Here is a 16,801-nt window from a genome sequence, read left to right as displayed (position 1 = left end):
ATAGTATTCAGCTAACAAGGAAATATTTAGCAATAAGAGTTAGACTAAATGTGAATGATATCTAATATTTTTTATTCTTTATTTATCTATTATTATATATATATATATATATTTATTTATTTATTTTTTATTTTTTTACCTTATTGGAATCGAAATTAGGATTTTACAAGAATCGGAATCATAAAAATTCAAACGATGCCCAACCTTACCCATACCCCACATTATTTTTTACTGGCACATTTCAATTCACACTGTTTTAAACCCTTTCTTTTCTTTTAAACCCTCATACCCTTCTTTGCTTTTGCCCTTCTTAAAAACAGCTACATAATCTTATACGTGAATGTTTTGTTATAAAACATTTGCTCCTGGCAACAGGGATAGGTAGTTTGTATGTTTAACCTAGCGTCAAACATGACAATTTATGAGACTAATATCATGTTTTGCTCCAAAATCACTATATAACATCAGTCGTGTTTGAAACAGTTAGCTTCTGTGGTTCCATGTTGCTTCTTATCACAGTGAGACAGAAAATATTCTTTATACAAATCTTTACTGTGATACAAGCTATGTCAATTAGCATTGCATTGCAATTGTGTGTTTATTGTCTTCCACGTTTCATCAGTCAAAGCATCTCTATCTGCATGTTATGCAGCTGTAGTGATATCTGATGCATTTGTCCATATAAGGGATTTCCTGGGTCTCACTATTTTAAACACATTTAAAATCATATTGCACAAAAACTGAAATATTAATGCAAAATTATCCGAATTGCACACAAAATCATGTTTTCCTTGGTTATATTTCTCTGTTTTTTGTGCTCTCAGACATTTTCTGCACATATTTTTATTTTTTGTATGCCTATGCTGTTTTTCCCTTTGCTCTTTATTGCACGTTCTGTGCTTCTTCTTCCAAATGTTGCAGTTAGGGTTTCATGTAAATCAGGGAGGGCTAAAACATCATCATTGGTCCACTAGTTCTAGATTGACAGCTCCTCCTCTAGCCAATTAGTCGAAGAGGGGCGGTGACGTCACTCCAACGTGCCTCATCCCTGCCAATGCTCAGTGTTCTGTTTGCTTGTACAGGTGAAAATGGAAACGCCTACCTGGCGATCCGTTAACGTTAAATGAGTAAATCGGTAAATTAATTTTGAATTAATGTAATGTTTTTGTATTGAAAACGATAGTGCTACAGAGTAGACAGTTACAGAGGCCAGGTGGATTTGATATACACAATGATTTATTTGCATATTGTGTTTATTTACATAGCTACATATATAATTGCATAACACTGTCATATTAATGTTTCAAATATATAAAGTTTGAACAACAACAATTTGAAAGTAAAACAGCCAGTAGGTTGCGGCAAGTTACTTTCTTTAGAATAAGACATTAAATCATTCATATAAATGGCTGATTGATTCAGTGAGGAATAAAGCGAATCATTCAATACGAAAGGCTGCTGTGTTGCTTGTAGAGGACACTGTTCTGCTGTGGCTTTGTTTGGACTCTTTGTCGAAATAGAGCAAAATGAGAAAATAGTTACTATTAATAGTAAACTCACTCAAAATATACTTATTGTTATATTGATTCAGTTCAATAAACATTTGCAATGGTCCTGATATTAGGAAAAACACTCTTCCTCGTGTTTTGCTTAACTGTATGTCATAACATAAATTATAGTGCCATTCTTTACAAACAACATTTGATTTAAATGCTAAGCCTATAACTCATTTAAAACTAAACTAAAAACTGAACTTCCTGCTGGGCTCACATACCTCTCATTTCCATGAGTGAATCGTTAGACGCGGTGTAACATTTGGTTGATAAACTATTAGCCTATTTATTTTGTAACGAAGGCTTTGTACTTCTCTCGTGTCTGAATATCTACTTAAGCATCATCCTTCACATATGCAAAAAAATTGTTTGGAAAACACCACGGCATGGCAATGCTCGCGCTGACCAGCAAAACCTACATATTGTACAAAAGACAAGCTAAATTGAGTCACCAATACCTTTCGTATGTTTAGTTGTCTCATTTACTTTGATGATGAAGAGGCTGTGATGTAAAGATTGCAATGCTAGAACTGATTATGTTGTGTGCGCGCGGGAGGCGCCGGCGCGAACAATTGGGTTACTCACATCAGCGGAAAGATGTGATATCCGTCAGATAGGAGCAAGACATCATTCAAAACAATCTATTTTTTATCTGCATACCTTCAAAATAACAGTGAAACCTCTTCCTGAAATGAAGAAAAACTCAGCAATACTGTCTAACGTTATACTTGTCACACAGAATGAGAAATATATTTATAGAAACCTTGAAGTACCCGCTTTTACCTGTTTACGTTTTGCTTATTTGACATTAAATGCATTATATAAGTCACTTTGGAATATAAATCATAGCACGTTCAGAAGGTAAACAATGCAATGTGTAGTCCGGAAAATACCGAATAGCAAAAAATTTTGCTGGACCCCCTGGCTTTGGGTCACAACACGGACCCCAGTTTGAAAACCCCTGCTCTTACTCATATTATCCTCTCCTAACAGTAATAACCATAACAAGACTTATAATCAGTCAGGTAAAGGCGAGCCAGGCACATCAGTCACTTCGCGAGGCCAGTGCATTTAGTGGCTGATCCCTTTCGCAATGTGACCAGAGGAGAATAAATACAGGTGAATATAACCGCGACAGGTCGCTAGGACGGCTCATTTAACGTTAACGGATCGCCAGGTAGGCGTACAGCAGTGACAGACAGACACATATAACGGTGTCCTGTATGGAAAGATGTTTCCCAGCCGACAGTTGTCCATTTTCACCTGTACAAGTGAACAGAACACTGATCCCTTGTCCAAATACCCACACTTGTGGTCTTTGCACTTGACTACTTATATGACGTATGTCCTGTATTTGGCCCAAGTGTTCAAGTGAGGATGAAGACCACAAGTGTGTGTCGAACTTTTCATTACCTGATGGGACACACTTATAGTGTTGTAAAAATGCAAGTGTTTGCATAGCTTTATTTTAATTTTAAAAACTTTGCATTTTAAAATCAACTTCTAAATGTCTGTTCAGTAGTGCCTATAACATGTTTAAGTTGCAGCTGCTTCTAATTAAGTGATGAAAAGCAGTTGCAAATGTTGTACAAAATAAATATCACCACTACGCATCTTTGCACCAGTAAAACGTGCAACACTGTTTTTCTACCAAATTATATGTAATAATAGCCTATCTTATTATTATATTAATATTTCACTTACATTGGAAAAGTTTCCGTAACCTCTTGCGAGATCTCTGCAAAAATCTTACGATTTGTTCCAAAACATGATGCATGATGGGATACACTAAGCCTCGAATAGTGCAGAAAATGTCTGAGAGCACAAAAAACAGAGAAATATAACCAAGGAAAACATGATTTTGTGTGCAATTCGGATAATTTTGCATTAATATTTAATAGTGTTTAAAGTATTTATTTACACGTATTATTTTTTGATCCGTGACCATTGTTTGCTATTCTGAAAACTTTGCTTTCATTTTTACATTTTTAAAATTTTGTGCAATATAATTTTACTTGCGTTTTTAAATTTTGGTTTCACGCTTGTTATTTTTTTTATCCGCAACTGCAATACATTTGGCGGGAATATGATCCCATAGTCTAGCTGCTCCACGTTTGGGGATGACGTCAGGAGACCGCTCCAGGACTTTAGAAACAATCAGACAGTAGAGTACCAATATGAATACCCTTAGCCTCACTCGGTCCTGTATAATAGTTTTCATCAGTTTAGTCATTTGCAGCATTTGTACCGTGAATGGTGAGTAACTTAAATTCTAAGTACTTTTTTAAAATGCTTTTTCCCAGTTGAACCTTCCTAAAAGTATTGGGTGTCACTGCTTCACTGTAACTTAAATAATTTGAGCTTTTGGCTTTTTTACTTTTGACAATAGTTAAGGACATCTTTTTATCGGTTATAATACAGGAAACACAAGGAAATGATACTGCAAGTATTACAGTACTTAAATAGTGAATGTTTCTTATTGTATGAAGAAGTTCCAATCCACTGCAGGGAGGTGGAAATAAATTTGCACTGGACTGGATAATATGACTCACAACTAGAAAATTCTGGAAAATAAATCTGTGCATTGTTGTATAGGAAAGTGCCTTTAATTTCTTGCTCAAGCATAGTCAAAGAACCCTGTTCTACATCTAATCTTAATGAGCTCAGAGGGTAACACAAATCTCCCAGCTTTTCAGGGAGAACGTTGTGTAACGTTTCACTCATCTTAGAAACGTGTGCCTAAGAGCATTTTATGTGCTTACATTCTGTTCATTTCTTTTCTGTCATGTTGGTCAGCCAGAATGAAGCACAATGAATTCTGATGCTTCCCAAACAAAACATGAGCTGCCTTTAATTAGTTTTGTGTTATTTGCTATTTATCTGTTTGCTTTGGATACATTTTGTGCTGCACTGATACTTACACACATAACAATAACACAATATGAGCTCTATTTCATGTTCACTTATCCAGAAATATCATAGAACCTTTCCTACCCTTGAAAAGTATACATCTACTTTTGAAAATTCACTATGTGCATTGGCTATGCTGCTCACATCTCTTATCTTTTGTACTCTCCTGATCCTGTTGAGAAGTGTGAAAAGCGTTCTTTCCCTTTTTACTCCTTTGTATCTCTCGAAGCTTAATATGCAGGACCATTCTGTCTGTTGCCGAATTATAAAATAAGATCTAATTCCAGTCTAATCTTTTGTAATTCCACTCACTCCTGCTTATGTGTGTCTTTGTAGGAGATTACTGCAAGGTGAACCTGTGTCATAATGGAGGGACATGTGTGACTGGCATTGGAGAAGATCCCTTCTTCTGCATCTGTGCTGAAGGATTTGCTGGAGATACTTGCAATGCCACCGAGAATGGTCAGAAATGTTGTTTGTCTGAATTTTCCCGGTTTAATGCTCATTTGAATTTCAGATTAGGTTTACATGGATCAACCTGTTCCCTGTGGAAAGCCTTACTGCTCAGAAAGCTCTTTCATAGCTTAGAAAACTCAATAATAATAATAATTGTGTAGCGTAGAAATTGGAAAAAATGCTTGAATTTTGTGACGTGTTCTGATTTCCGATGGCAGATTTTGGTGTCTTGGCAAATGAACACAGTTTGAAACCTTGTTAAGATTTTTTGTTTTTTTTCAGAAGCAAGGATACATCAGATTACTCCTTTCTTTAGAAGAAAAAATATGAGAGACATGGGAATGAGTCTCCATTTGATTTCCTTAAATCTCATTGCTGTCTAGGAAGTAGTGTTGTCACGGTACCAAAATTTCAGTATTCGGTACCAATACCAGTGAAAATCCACGGTTCTCTGTACCAATTTCGGTACCAAAGCAAAACACAAAAACATGCTAATTGAACAACATTTTTATTAATAACGTTAAACAAAAATTTAATGTACAAAACCAATGCCATTCTTTATACTTATTTAAAATTGTTTCAAGTTTTTCCACAAGTAATAAAAGTATGAAAAAAGTAAACAAGTTTCACCCAAAAGTTTAGTCATAGTTCTGCTGCCACTGAAAAACATCTGTAAACTGTTGTCTGTTTTAGGGTTTGCTGGTGTGTTTCAGGATCTTCCTCAGTCTGCAGCTGTAAAAGGAAAATATAATATACTTAAGTAAAGCAATGGGCTGAGTCTGACCAAATACAACATTAGATCATTGACAACAGCTAAAATATAACTTTTCAGTAAATAACAAACCTCAGCTTTTATAATAAATTTAGATAAGATTACATATATTAAGTGTATATCAAATAGATGGAAACTGTAGTATTAAAAACACTTTACAATAAGATTTTATTTGTTAGATAACATGACCCAACAATAAACAATAGTTATATGGCAATTATTCTTCTTAGGGTTAATTTCAAAGTTCAATCTGTTAAAATTATTTAATGCACAATGAACAAACATGAATGAGTGTTTGTATTAAATAACATTCACAAACATTAATGAATGTTTTAAAAATATATTGTTCACTCACTGTAAGATGTTACTAGATCTAACTCACGTTAGAAAACATTAAGTCACTGTACAGTAAAGTCTATACAGGAGATACAATTTGACTGTACTTTTATTTAATCCAAACTGTGTTCATATTTAATTTTAAAGGGCTTTTAAAACCTGCTAGAGATATTCAGCCAAGAATTACAACTAACAAAAAAAACAACTTTTTCTGGCGGACTGATATGACATAAACACTGTTAACCATACATTTGTACATTCTCAAACACGCATATTTTGGTTACACAGTTCATTTAAAAGCCTCTGGTGTGTAAAAATAGAAAATACCATTATGTCCTCCTGTTTTTTACAGTAATAAAAGTTATAGGAGCATTAAATAGTTAAAGAAATAATTTTGAACAAAATGAACAAAATTCATTCTAATGCTCATTATATTAGCGTTAGCCGCGCTTATGCTAACGATTAACTACGTATACGCTAACGCCGATGTTTATTTCAATCCGAAATTCAAATTAAAATATGGAATAATATTCATAACAGAAGCTCTAAATATTAAAAATGTAATTGAAACTTACCTGCTTGAACTTGATCGGGGTGTTTTGTTAGTTTGATGCGTTTCCTCCTCTTGAGGTCGCCACTGCTTTTAAGAAGAGGTTGCCAGGTTTTCACAACAAAACCCGCCCAATCGCATTTCGAGGGGGTACCCTGTTAAAAATCGCGTTCCGAGGATAAAATACGCATGTTTTGGCGGGGTTCCCCTGGTAAAATTCGCATTCCAGGGGCTAAATATCACGTTAATGGGGTCGTTTTTCAACCCGCGGACATGAAAAACAACCCACGGCAACAGTGTTAAAGCAGCCCAATTCCGCGGGAAAACCGCGGACTTGGCAACACTGGAAGAGGATAGCTTTCGGATAGCGCATCAAGAACCGGGTTGACCGGGTACTCGGTACCACCGGTACTTAAAAAAACCTGGTACCGTAACGTTTTCATTTTTTTAGTACCAACTTGGTACCGAAATACCGGGTCTTATGACAACACTAGTAGGCCTATTTTATTTTATGTACTTTATTTAACATTTATTCATAATAAACTTTATTCGAATGTCAGGAACTTAACGAGGATGGCAGGGCTATTACATTACCATTACTTCATTCAGGTCAGTCTGCCTGAGGAACAGCAACATGGCACACGCTCAGGTATCTGAGACTCAGGTTAGCAAAGTGACAATTACTCCAGCACTAATTAAGCCATCTCCACTTCAGGCTGTGTCTGACCCTCACTAATTATGCATATATGTGGTGGCAGTGGTTTAATGCTTAGGGACTTTGTTAACACAAAGCAAACAGGTTTAATGGCAACAAAAATTGATCCAGGAGCTCTAGAGTTACAGAGATCTCAATCTTGCCCTATCAATAGTGACTTTGAGGAAACCACTAAACCCAAAACAGCAAGTAAAAATCTGAACTACTGGCCTGATCAGGCCAGCAAAAACAATTATTGTGTTTCCTTCTTGTCTCAGTCCAACTAGGGCCTTAATATGCATCCCTAAAACATTAGTGTGTATTAGTTTCTTCTAGGGGTGGGCGCTATACCGGTATGAAAGTGACTACCGGTTAGTGTTGTCACGGTACCAAAATTTCAGTATTCGGTACCAATACCAGTGAAAATCCACGGTTCTCGGTACCAATTTCGGTACCAAAGCAAAACACAAAAACATGCTAATTGAACAACATTTTTATTAATAACGTTAAACAAAAATTAAATGTACAAAACCAATGCCATTCTTTATACTTATTTAAAATTGTTTCAAGTTTTTCCACAAGTAATAAAAGTATGAAAAAAGTAAACAAGTTTCACCCAAAAGTTTAGTCATAGTTCTGCTGCCACTGAAAAACATCTGTAAACTGTTGTCTGTTTTAGGGTTTGCTGGTGTGTTTCAGGATCTTCCTCAGTCTGCAGCTATAAAAGGAAAATATAATATACTTATGTAAAGCAATGGGCTGAGTCTGACCAAATGCAACATAAGATCATTGACACCAGCTAAAATATAACTTTTCAGTAAATAACAAACCTCAGCTTTTATAATAAATTTAGATAAGATTACATATATTAAGTGTATATCAAATAGATGGAAACTGTTGTATTAAAAACACTTTACAATAAGATTTTATTTGTTAGATAACATGACCTAACAATAAACAATAGTTATATGGCAATTATTCTTCTTAGGGTTAATTTCAAAGTTCAATCTGTTAAAATTATTTAATGCACAATGAACAAACATGAATGATCAAGTGTTTGTATTAAATAACATTCACAAACATTAATGAATGTTTTAAAAATATATTGTTCACTCACTGTAAGATGTTACTAGATCAAACTCACGTTAGAATACATTAAGTCATTGTACAGTAAAGTCTATACAGGAGATAAAGTTTGACTGTACTTTTATTTAATCCAAACTGTGTTCATATTTAATTTTAAAGGGCTTTTAAAACCTGCTAGAGATATTCAGCCAAGAATTACAACTAACTAACTAAAAAAAAACTTTTTCTGACTGACTGATATGACATAAACACTATATGACATAAGCACTGTTAACCATACATTTGTACATTCTCTAACACGCATATTTTGGTTACACAGTTCATTTAAAAGCCTCTGGTGTGTAAAAATAGTGAATACCATTATGTCCACCTGTTTTTTACAGTAATTAAAGTTATAGGAGCATTAAATAGTTAACAAATAAATCATTTTGAACAAAATTAACAAAATTCATTCTAATGCTCATTATATTAGCGTTAGCCGCGCTTATGCTAACTATTAACTACGTATACGCTAACGGCGATGTTTATTTCAATCTGAAATTCAAATTAAAATATGGAATAATATTCATACGAGAAGCTCTAAATATTAAAAATGTAATTGAAACTTACCTGCTTGAACTTGATCGGGGTGTTTTGTTAGTTTGATGCGTTTCCTCCTCTTGAGGTCGCCACTGCTTTTATGAAGAGGTTGCCAGGTTTTCACAACAAAACCCGCCCAATCGCGTTTCGAGGGGATTCCCCCGTTAAAAATCGCGTTCCGAGGATAAAATATGCATGTTTTGGCGTGGTTCCTCTGGTAAAATTCGCATTCCAGGGGCTAAATATCACGTTAATGGGGTCGTTTTTCAACCCGCGGACATGAAAAACAACCCGCGGCAACAGTGTTAAAGCAGCCCAATTCCGCGAGAAAACCGCGGACTTGGCAACACTGGAAGAGGATAGCTTTCGGATAGCGCATCAAGAACCGGGTTGACCGGGTACTCGGTACCACCGGTAATTTAAAAAACCTGGTACCGTAACGTTTTCATTTTTTTAGTACCGACTTGGTACAGAAATACCGGGTCTTTTGACAACACTACTAGGAAGAACAATTCAAATGATCTCAAGTAGGCCCGGTTCCAGAATCAAACCACTGAGGGTGTTTCTGAAATTAGTGAGCGTGCTCTAGCTTCATCTATTTGGGAATATCGTATTTTTTATCCCATTCATTGCTATGGTTATCACTATGTCACTCATTGCAATTATGAGAGTGAATCATTTATATGTGGATATCACTCCAGTGTGTATATGGCCATTGGTCCTCTTAGCAGCATGAAAAACAAAACTTTAATTCAAATTCTGAATGGATTATATATAGTCTAGAAAGTGCGCAAAGAGCACTCCCTTTATAATACCTAAAAAGTTGACACTCATCTTAGTTCACTGTGATCTTACAAAGAGTTCCATTATAATTAATGAAGCTCTTTCCACTGCACAGTGAATATCTTATTTACAGCAGGTTAACACTTTGTTTGTTATAATGAGATGATTCGCGAGCATGAGTAACTCAGCACTTAACAAAAATTCCCACATTTTGAGCAGCATTCTAACTGACTTAAACACCTCTGATTGGCCATTGCAGATATGTCAGTGATTAGCTACATTGCTCATCCCTGCAAAAACACGTTGTAAATAGAAACCTTTGATGCAAACACAAATACGCACAACGTTTCGCCAGTATCCTATTATTACAGCTTCAACTGAGGATGATTTTTTTTTCTTTCCTATGGGTTTGTTCATATTTTGATACTCACATCAGAACTTTTAACTGTTTCCACTGCAGGTCCTTGTATTCCAAACCTGTGTAAAAACGATGGGACATGTGAGGTGATCGCTAACTCCAGAAGAGGAGACGTTTTTAATGAATATGTGTGCAAATGCCAACCTGGGTTTGAAGGTGCACACTGCCATATCAGTAAGTTTTGTACCACTTATTTCAGATTTACATCAGACCCTCAATATATGTGCACTAATTAAAAGGGTTTAGAGGGAAGTTTGTATAAAAAAGAAAACTTAAATTTGAACTGAACAAGCACACACATTGGGCCTTATTCATAAAAAGTAGAAGAACACATTTCTGTGTAAATACACAATAATACCAATTCTTTGTCCCATTTTATTAAAACCAACAACTTACCACCGCACCACGTCACGTCTTTAAAATTTGAACACATTGTTTTCTATCGGCGGTGCCACTCGGCGTCTGTCCATGGCGGCTCAGGGCGCTGTTCAAAATCTTGCTGCGCCACTCACATAGTTTGCTCTGTTTTGTCAAATACTGTACTTCAAACTCATCAACGCTACTTTGTTCATTCTTGAAGTGAACATTTGCCTGTTTGGTGATTAGATTAACTGACTGCTATCTTGAACTGAACGCAATGCATCCAGTGCGATACCTGTGAGTTGTCCTAGACGGCGGTGCTGCGCTTCTCGTCCGGTGTGCGACCCTCCTTATGCACAAATTGACTGAGACTCATTTGTGCCCAGTTATGTAATACGTGAAGTTCCTATGATGCATTTGGTGGTTAATTCATGTTAAAACTTATCTCCTTTATGATGAATCTTCTTGTGGCTGCAGGCCCACAGAGACTAGATTTCAGTTACTGCGTGCTGTATAATTTGTTCCACTTTGATCTCAAACATCAGACACACCCAGGATGTTGAGCAGTCAGTGGTGGTTAAAAAGAGCTGTAACCATAGTGAGTTTTAAATAGGCTTTGTTAAAATTGTCCAGTCCACGTATGGAAAGTCCGTTTCCATGTATGATTTAACTCTCTGCTGCCTGAGGTCCTCTATAGTGGACACATCTATTAAAGCCATTTTTAACCATTCAGATTATGTTATATCCAAAGCACCATGGCTGGTTGCAAAAGATCCATACTCGTAATTCTATATAACGAGGTGTGTTTGTTCTATGTCGGAATTACCGTTATTACAAGATTCTGACTTGCGTTAAAACTAACCACGGCAATGTCATGTGGAAATGTTCCAAAATAGCAGTGACTTCAACAGTAAAATGTAGTTAAGTAGTGATTTCATAATATTTCTGACTGTTGTTAATATCTTAATGCAAGATTTATCTGAAAATAAACAAAAGGCATACAATTCAATTTCATGTAGCTAGAACACAGTTAAATAAAGCTAAACCTATAAGTTTATTAATAAAGCATTTGCAAAACAACTGTTACTTGTTGTCATAGTTAATAGTTTACAGTGTTGCCATAGAAATGAATAATTCATAGTCCAAAGATGTGTGGACAGGTCTGAGTAGAATGTCCAGGGTGTCATCTAGTAATTATGGTAATTACAACATGGTGTGAACACAGCAACTGTCCTCTTGGCATTGTGGTTTTTATTTATGACTCATTCAAAACTACTGATGAAAGTGATTCACCACACACCTCTGAACTCCTCTACTACTAAATTGCAGTGGACCAATGCATAATACATAATTTTGTAAAACTAAAAAGGATATTGGAAATATTTATATTCTTGTTTTGAAGTAAAGAGAAATTTGAAGAAAAAATGTTTGGTATTTCATAATTCATGCATCAAAGGGGTTAAAATACAAAGTGAAAAATACTGGTTTTTACAAATATTAGCCTAGCATTGGCACTGAAAAGACCTTCAAATGCAGCCAGGAACATGCCGGACAGACAGCTTCAATGCAATTAGGCAAGACGTAATCAAGCCAAAGAGGTTTTATACTAAGAAGAACAGTACAGACCAGCCTTTGGGCATTAAGAAGGTTCTAAAACACTTCCATCTAATGTCCTGCCAAATTCAAACATTCATTAAAGGATGGAAAGCAACTGACACTAAAACTAAATCTCATTTGTTATTTTACATGTTTGTTTGAATTATTCTGCAGACTGTTAAGTTGCTTTTTAAGTAAATCCCACTTCCTAAGTCTTTTAGTATTCAGTTCAGAATAGATGATGCTCTGATATTATACAAGTTCATAGCTCGCGATAAAAAAAGAGTCCTCAAGACACCTTTTTAAGGAGCACATCTGACCTAGGTTGATTGAATCTTGTCGGGTTGTCACTGCACAGGTGTGTTTGCTTATGTGAATGCGTGTGTGTGTGTGTGTGTGTGTGTGTGTTTGTGTGTGTGTGCGCCAGTTTGCCACATGTGTATCCAGGCCTTGAGCAGAATAATGTTTTTTGTGTTCTTCAATCCTCTTAACAGTTTACGAGCAAAACAACTTCTGTTGTTGAGACATGTGTTTTCTTTTCTATTATAGCCTTTCTGTGTTGTTTTGTGAACAAAAGAATAAGAAACACAGCATTTCTGCATGTATCAGCTAGAATTATTTGGCTGTTAGTTTTGTAATACCTTTATATTTTCATACATATTTTTGTATTAAACTGTAATACTTTTTTCAGCAATTATTTGAAATAGAAATATTTTGTAACATTATTAATGTCTTACCTGTCACTTTTGATACATTTAATGCATCATTGGTGAATAAATGTATTAATTTCTTCAACAAATAAGTAAATAAAATGACTGACCCCAAATCTTTGAACGGTGGTGTACACAGTGAAAAATTATATTTGTCTTACAATTTATATTATTTATACCATATACTGTATTTCTGAGAGAAGAAGTTTGCCCCCTAGTGAAGATGTATAATAACTGCAATAAGCCAGTTTTAATTTAAATTAATAATTGTACTTTAATAAGAAGAAAATTATACAAACAAATATCCTGTAAAGTGTTTAATTTCAGTAAATGTGCTGTAGTTGCCATTTGAAGCAGTTTACTGGAAATGAGGACTGGACTTAGACCATCACACCCTGTGCTCCACACAGAATTCTCTGTCCCCTTTGAGGAAAATTAGAGATCCTGCAGCCACCTGCGTGAGTGCACAGGCTGAGCATTGTGTCACCCCACACCTCAGTCACCACACTTATAATTATACATACTTCAGCTGCAGTTACATGACATCTGTCCCATTACAACATTTTCCAAATTACTGTATACTTACTGTATTATTTTTGGTGTTCTTACACAGATGTGAATGACTGTGCAAACCAGCCTTGTAAGAATGGAGGCCTGTGTCGTGATCTGGATGGGGACTACACCTGCCACTGCCCTTCTCCATACGTTGGGAAGCAATGCCATCTACGTGAGTTTTTATATACAACCAATATTTTCCTGGTGGCAGTGTTTAATTTAGCCTCTTAATTTTGAATGTCATAACCTACATTTTAGGGTGCCATATCGTTGAGTTTTGAGTGTTTCGTTACAAATCCAGAGTATCTAAGGTACAGCTAATGACTAAACCAAGTAGCAGTATGCCAGGAAAGACAATAAAAAGTAGACTTCATGCCCTATTAAATGGTACTCACACTATATTATGGTGCAGGCTGCATATCTCTGTTGGGGATGGAGGAAGGTGAAATCATAGAGTCCCAGATCTCGGCTTCCTCTGTACACTCTGGCATTCTGGGGCTGCAGCACTGGGGACCGGAGCTCGCACGCCTCAATAACCAGGGCCTTGTGAATGCCTGGAGCTCCGCACCCCAAGACAAGAACCCCTGGATTGAGGTTCACCATTTACTCTTAAAACATTTTTTTTTTTTTGCATACAAAATTTTCTTTCATAAAATGGTCCTCTTTACTACAAGAAAAAAAAATCCAAAACAATAGATGGGGGATCCTTTTGAGATGCTTGTGTGACAACTGACAACTTAACAAAATAGGACAAAGTGATTCGGTTTCTTTTTGTGTACATCTGAAAAGATGTTCACACTTCCTGTCCATGATTTTCTCATTTTAGGTTAACATGCAGAAGAAGATGCGTCTCACTGGAATCATCACCCAAGGAGCCAGCCGCATGGGGACGGCTGAGTTTGTCAAGGCTTTCAAGGTTGCATCCAGCTTTGATGGCAAATCATACACAGTGTACAGAGTGGATGGCCAGAGAAAAGACAAAGTAAGAAACATTACAAATCTTGTCTTCCTTATGTGTTAAAAGCTCATATTTATCCTCTTGACTATGACTCTTATTTTTTTCAGGTGTTTTGGGGAAATACAGATAACGATGGAACTAAGACAAACATGTTTGACCCTCCCATTGTGGCCCAGTATATCCGCGTCATTCCTGTGGTGTGCCGTACAGCTTGTACTCTCCGGATGGAACTTGTGGGCTGTGAGCTTAATGGTAATTGCAGTTGAATTAACTATGAATCATTATTTTTATACTAATAGCTTTTTTCATTTTTACTAATTCTTAGCCATTTAGCACTTTCATTTTCCCTAATATGACAGTGCACTCCAGAACAATTGGTTGCACCGATCCGCTGGGCATGAAGTCCCGTCTCATCTCTGACGTGCAGCTTACAGCATCTAGTAGCTTCCGCACCTGGGGTATTGATGCCTTTACCTGGTACCCCTTCTACGCTCGCCTGGACAAACAAGGCAAGACTAACGCTTGGGCGGCAGCGAGCAACAACCGCTCAGAGTGGCTCCAGGTGAGACTGTGAGACGTTGTGTCTAATTTTTTTTACAAAGCTGTGAAAAATAGTCCTTGAAATCATAATTCAGTTATGCTATAAAACCATCGTAACATGATATGTACAGATCTGTCTAAAGACAGTAATAACTCTCTAAATTAATAATGTACTCTATCCTATTTTTTAGCTTTGATATCAATTATTTTGGTAATTGCAGACTGTAGTCTGACATTTGTCTCTTATGTTTTAATGTGTTTTCTCTCATGTCACAGGTGGCTTTGGAGAAACCTAAAAGAATCACAGGCATCATTACTCAGGGAGCAAAAGACTTTGGAGTTGTGCAGTTTGTTTCAGCCTTTAAGATTGCATACAGTTATGATGGACAATCTTGGAGCATTGTGAAGGATCAAATAACGGGAACAGATAAGGTCACAGCAATGACAATGATCTTTATTTTAAATATACACTACTGTTCTAAGGTTTGGGGTCAGTATGTGAGACTGTAAGTGATCGTTTTAATGTTTTTGAGTCTCTTATGCCTGCCAAGGCTGATCAAAAAATATATATATATTAAAACACGAATTTTGTGAAATATTATTGCAATTTTAAATAACTGTTTTTTATTTCAGTATATTTTAAAGTATAATTTATTCCTGTGATGACAAAGCTGAATTTTCAGCAGCCATTACTCCAGTCTTCACTGTCACATGATCCTTCAGAAATCATTCTAATCTGCTGATTTGGTGCTGATAAAAAAAACAGTTTTCAAAACTGTGCTGCTTAATAGTTTTGTGGAAACTGTGATACATTTTTTCAGGATTATTTGCTGAAAAGAAAGTTCAGAAGGATATTATTTATTTGAAATACATATTTGTGACCCTGGACCACAAAACCAGTCATAAGGGTCACTTTTCTGAAAGCTGAGTAAATAAGCTGATTTCCATTGATGTATGGTTTGTTAGGAAAGGACAATATTTGGCCGAGATACAACTATTTGAAAATCTGGAATCTGAGGGTGCAAAAAATCAAAATATTGAGAAAATCGCCTTTAAAGTTGTCCAAATGAAGTCCTTAGCTATGCATATTACTAATCAAATATTTACAGTAGGAACATGGAACATGATCTTTACTTAATATCCTAATGATTTTTGGCATAAAAGAAAAATCTATAATTTAAACCCATACAATGTATTTTTGACTATTGCTACAAATATACCCCAGCGACTTAAGACTGGTTTTGTGGTCCAGGGTCACATTTTTGCAACAATGTGAAAGGATCAACTTAATGTATCCTTGCTGAATACAATTATACAGAAGAAAACGTAGCTGCCCCAAACTTTTGAATAGTACATTTCTTAGTGTTTTGAGTTGGGTGTAGGGTGCAATATCACATGCTTTTGTTTACTGGGTACAGTAAATCTCTCTGTATGAACTTCGAGCTCTACACATTGGTATCTGGATAGTCAGAGGAAATTAAAGAATTATCAAGCTACTAACTCAGCTTTAGTTATTTATATATAACAAAATCCTCAAAGCACGCAGGTCTTACATTCAGTTCTAGTCATTTCATCTGAATAAATGAAATGTTTTTTTCCTGCAGATTTTCCAAGGCAACATAGACAACAACACGCACAAAAAGAATTTGTTTGAGCCTCCGTTCTTTGCCCGATTTGTGCGGTTTCTGCCCTGGGAGTGGCATGAGCGAATAACTGTACGCATGGAGCTGCTGGGCTGTGATGATTAGTGGACTTGCTGAAGGCTGCACACTGCCCCTCTCTGCACTTGTTTCACCTGAAGTGTGTCTGCTGGTTGTAGCTGATGTTTTGTTTCAGTATGCATTAGCTTCATCTGTATTGCTTTGTATTTTATTGTTAATCAATGCCATTATTTTGATGTGTTTTGAAAAAGCCTTTGGGCACAGTGATGATTTTATGAAGTCAC

At 36.0% G+C, this 16,801-nt stretch overlaps 1 protein-coding gene across 1 annotated transcript; it reads left to right on the top strand.

Annotated features, from left to right (window-relative positions):
- The first annotated feature begins 3,650 nt into the window (after positions 1 to 3,650).
- On the top strand, positions 3,651 to 16,801 carry LOC107707873 (lactadherin-like). The gene is made up of 10 exons (XM_016511985.1): positions 3,651 to 3,809; positions 4,800 to 4,925; positions 10,180 to 10,311; positions 13,417 to 13,530; positions 13,771 to 13,952; positions 14,185 to 14,340; positions 14,424 to 14,568; positions 14,676 to 14,878; positions 15,133 to 15,288; positions 16,461 to 16,801. The coding sequence occupies exons 1-10, from the start codon at positions 3,731 to 3,733 to the stop codon at positions 16,602 to 16,604; spliced, it is 1,437 nt and encodes a 478-aa protein (XP_016367471.1). The 5' UTR covers positions 3,651 to 3,730; the 3' UTR covers positions 16,605 to 16,801.

Source organism: Sinocyclocheilus rhinocerous, unplaced genomic scaffold, assembly GCF_001515625.1.
Source record: "Sinocyclocheilus rhinocerous isolate Xijiao unplaced genomic scaffold, SAMN03320098_v1.1 scaffold2340, whole genome shotgun sequence".
NCBI classification, from domain to species: Eukaryota; Metazoa; Chordata; class Actinopteri; order Cypriniformes; family Cyprinidae; genus Sinocyclocheilus; species Sinocyclocheilus rhinocerous.
This window is presented reverse-complemented; position numbering and strand designations above follow the sequence as displayed.